At 35.8% G+C, this 4,379-nt stretch overlaps 1 protein-coding gene across 1 annotated transcript; it reads left to right on the top strand.

Moving 5' to 3' along the window:
• The first annotated feature begins 2,723 nt into the window (after window positions 1-2,723).
• LOC126080327 (olfactory receptor 8K3-like) lies at window positions 2,724-3,683 on the top strand. The gene has a single exon (XM_049891579.1). It carries the CDS (start codon window positions 2,724-2,726, stop codon window positions 3,681-3,683), a length of 960 nt encoding a protein of 319 aa, XP_049747536.1.
• The last annotated feature ends 696 nt before the right edge of the window (window positions 3,684-4,379 follow it).

Genomic DNA, 4,379 nt, shown 5'->3' with positions numbered 1-4,379 from the left:
CAGACACACTTTAGTCTTCAGGTGACATTCTTGCTTTTCAACACTTTTAAGAGGTCCTTTGCAGCAGATTTGCCCAATGCATTGCATCTTTGATTTCTTGACTGCTGCTTCTGTGGGGGTTGATTGTGGATCCAAGTAAAATGAAATCATTGATAACTTCAATTTTTTCTCCTATGTAGCACAGCTGTGTTATGACACACTTGGGGTCTCCATGAATGCTAGTCTACGCGACAGCAGCTGGTTGGTCATCAAACACTCAGCAAATGGAGAAGTGGTGGTTCAGTGGTGGAATGTTGGACTTTCGTGCGAGTGATCTGGTTTCAATTCCTACCCAATGGACCTCATGCACAGCTACCAACCAACTGTCCCTCTGTAGAGGCCGTGACCGGAACTGGCGACAACAACAGTAATGACTGATGATGTTGAAATTTCTTTCACTTGCTGTTGGTCATTTATAGAGCTTCATGGAGAAATACTTGTTCAAATCCTTTGTTCTTTTTTTTTTTTTTTTTTTAATTGGGGTGCTAGTCTCTTTGTTGTTGAGCTGTAATAGTCCTTTGTGCATTCTGGACATTAGACTCTTGTCATATATATGATTTGCAGATACTTTCTTCCAATCTGTGGTGATTTATTTATTTATTTTTTTACTGTCTTGATAGTGTCGCATCATGCAAAAAAGCTTTTAATTTGGATGCAGTTCAATTTACTGTTTTTTTCTTTTGTTGCTTGGTCTTCTGGCTTTAAATCTAAGAAACTATTCACAAATCGAAGGTCATAAACATTTACCTATAAGTTTTCTTTTTAAGATTTTTATGGTTTGGGCTTTTGTATTTAGGCTTTTGGTACATTTTGAGTTAAATGTGGTATATGATGTGAGGTAAAGGCACAATTTTATTCTTTTGTACTCAGGTGTCCACTTGTCTCAGCATCATTTCTTGAAGAGATTCATTTTTATCCATTTAACGGTTTTGGTGTCCTTGTCAAAGATCCATTGACTGTAGAAGTATGGATTTGTTTCTAGAATCTAAATCTAACGCATTAATCTATATGTCTATCCTATGACAAAAAAAAAAAAACACCCTGGACCATAATATTTTGAGGGCTGTAGATGCATGGTGAGTTTTGCAGGATAGTTTTGCCTGATACACTAATCTTGGTTACTTTTTTTTTTTTTTTTTTTTGATCAGCATTTTCAGTATATCTTCTCACTCTCTCCTGGCTTCCGTGCTCTCTGATGAGAAATTATCTGTTAATCTTATTGAGGATCTCTTGTTTGTGATAAGTCACTTCTCTCAATTCTTTCTTTCTTCTTTCAAGAGTCTGCCTTTCAGTAGTATGATTACAATATGCCTTGGAGTGTATGTCTTTTAGTTTACTCGGAGTTTCTAGAATATTTATATTCATGTCTTTCATCAAAATTGTGACTTTTTGAGCCATTACAATCATGAGTCACATAATATCCTTTCAGGCAACATCTGATCATCCATATGTCCATGGTCCCACAAGGTTATAATAGGGTTCAAAACTCCTGATTGGAGAACAGGATGTAGAGGATATAACCAGATGTAGTGAATACAATAGCTTCCCGCATGCAACTCATGTGTTTCATGTCTCTTGTATCCAAAGTGATTGCACTGTCAGGTGTATAATTGTACAGTATGTATATAACCTATAATACATATGTCTTAATAATCACAATAAACACCCATGTTACGGGCTTATGTACTGTACTATGCAGTACTTTTTACTGTCCCCAGGTTCAAATGTCTGGCTTACATATAACCTGTAGTTACAAATCAATCCCCTTAAAGCCTATTATATTAAAAATTCTAGAAAAATACAATGGTTCATAAGAACAAAAGGGTGCTTCTTTGTGAGGCACATCAAAACATTATTATTATTATTACTGAAATATTATGCTAAAGTAGTATCTATGGAAGTGTTTCTTTAAGGTTTTTCTATATAGAAAGGCACACTATATACTCTATACTAAGACGGAAATTTGACTGATGTTAGATATGAACCACATCTAACTGTTCCGACTTACAAATTCAACTTAGAGACTTAGCAAATGAACTTGTTCATAATGCAGTGACTGAGTGTATATAATATGGTGTGATTGCCTGTATATGATATGGTGTGGCACAAAGTCCAAGTCACATGACATCCTATTACACAGAATGTATCCTGGACATTAGCAACGCATGACTGTATTTCTTCTAATAATCTGTCTGCCACTTTCTCTCTCTTTTTCCTTCTAGAACTTCTATTTGCTTATGTTAGTACATTTAGGCTTAGTTCATTTTATTTAATTATTCTCTGCCTTTTAGACTAGATGATCTCAATTGACCTGTTTTCTTGTTCACTGATTCCTTCTCCTTCCTGCTTAAATCTGCTGTTGAAAGCTTTTAGTTTTTATTCCAATTTTTGTACATTTATGCCTTTGAATTTCTTTTCATTCCTTTTTTGTAATTTATATCTCCATACTGATATTTACTATTAGTGCAACATAATTTTCTAGTTTACTCTGTGTGTTGATGTTTTCAACTTACAAAAAGAGGGTTTCATTTTCTCTACCTTCAAGATTGGAGGGGAAATTTATGTCAAACTCTGGAGCTAGAAATATAGATTGACCTTATATAAATATGTATATTCAGTAATATCTCCTGAAAGTTAGTGATTATTTTTATACTTTTTCATCTGTAGGTTTCCTGAGCGACCTGATGAACAAACGCAATCTAACGGTGCTGAATGAGTTTATTCTAATGGGAATCACAGATCGCCCTGAGCTGCGGGCTCCGTTATTTGGATTCTTCCTCAATGTTTACATGATCTCATTGATGGGTAACCTGGGCTTGATCATCCTCACCATGATAGACTCTAGACTACATACACCCATGTACTTTTTCCTCAGACATTTGGCTTTCACCGATCTTGGTTATTCAACAGCTGTTGGACCCAAAATGCTAACAAATTTTATTGTAAGTCAACATACAATTTCCTATAATTGGTGTGCTACACAGCTAGCTTTCTTTTGTATATTTATAGTTAGTGAAATTTTCATTCTTTCAGCAATGGTCTATGACCACTATGAGGCCATCTGTAACCCTCTGCTTTACACAGTCATCATGTCACCAAGAGTATGCCAGGTGCTGGTGGTCATACCTTACGTCTACAGTGTCATTTTGTCCCTTCTGATGACCATAAAAATTTTTATTTCATCATTTTGTGGCTATAATGTCATAAGGCATTTCTACTGTGATAGTCTGCCCTTGGTATCTTTGATCTGTTCAAACACATATGATACTAAATTGATAATACTGGCTTTTTCAGGATTCGATTTAGTTTTATCCCTTCTGATAATCCTTGTGTCTTACACGATGATCCTTGTCGCCATCCTCAAGATGAACTCTTCAGAGGGTAGGCTCAAGGCTTTCTCTACCTGTGAATCTCACTTGACAGTGGTAGTTGTATTCTATGGAACTCTGTTCTTTATGTATGTGAATCCCAAATCCAGCCATTCCTTTGATACTGATAAAATGGCCTCTGTATTTTACATCATGGTGATACCTATGCTAAACCCCACAATTTACAGTTTGAGGAACAAAGAGGTAAAAAATGCTGTAGATGGAACCTGGAAAGTGTGTTCAAATATTCTACTTAAAATTAACTGTAGGGTATAAAAAAAATTATATAATAGGCAATATATACTACATCAGACCTTCTTTTTACCCTGTACTGTTTTTGTCTAAATGGCAAGTCAAAAATCAATTAGTGATAAGTGTAGAAATACAATTTTTTCCTTATTTTACAGCTAGATTTTATTCCTTAGAGATCTCTAACTCCTGCTTATACGTCAGATATCAAGTTATATTTGGTTTTAAGTTCAGATTGTGTACATCCCTACATGCTTATTCACATGTTTCTTTCACTGAACAAGTATCTTTAAGATGCCAGGGACTCTCTATATTCTATTCACTATTTAATCTGTTGTACTTAGCACAGTAAAAGGCCCCATGAGAAAAAGATGACTGGTGAATATTATGTTAATAGGCCCGTTATATTTAATAAAGAAATATTTAAATCGAACGTTTAGTATCGCTGACTTCATGAGGCCTACATTCCTATAGGAGAATGAAGAAAGCGGACATAATGAAGAAGTAAGTTTTACCATATGATGTTGTTGTTGTTGTTAGGTGTCGTCGAGTCAGTTCTGACTCATAGCGACCCTATGCACAACAGAACGAAACACTGCCCGGTCCTACGCCATCCTCACAATCGTTGTTATGCTTGAGCTCATTGTTGCAGCCACTGTGCCAATCCACCTCGCTGAGGGTCTTCCTCTTTTCTGCTCACCCTGTACTCTGCCAAGCATGATG

This window comes from Elephas maximus, chromosome 7, assembly GCF_024166365.1.
Source record: "Elephas maximus indicus isolate mEleMax1 chromosome 7, mEleMax1 primary haplotype, whole genome shotgun sequence".
Taxonomy (NCBI): Eukaryota; Metazoa; Chordata; class Mammalia; order Proboscidea; family Elephantidae; genus Elephas; species Elephas maximus.
The sequence above is the reverse complement of the archived record's forward strand: the minus strand, read 5'-3'. Positions and strand labels throughout refer to the sequence as shown.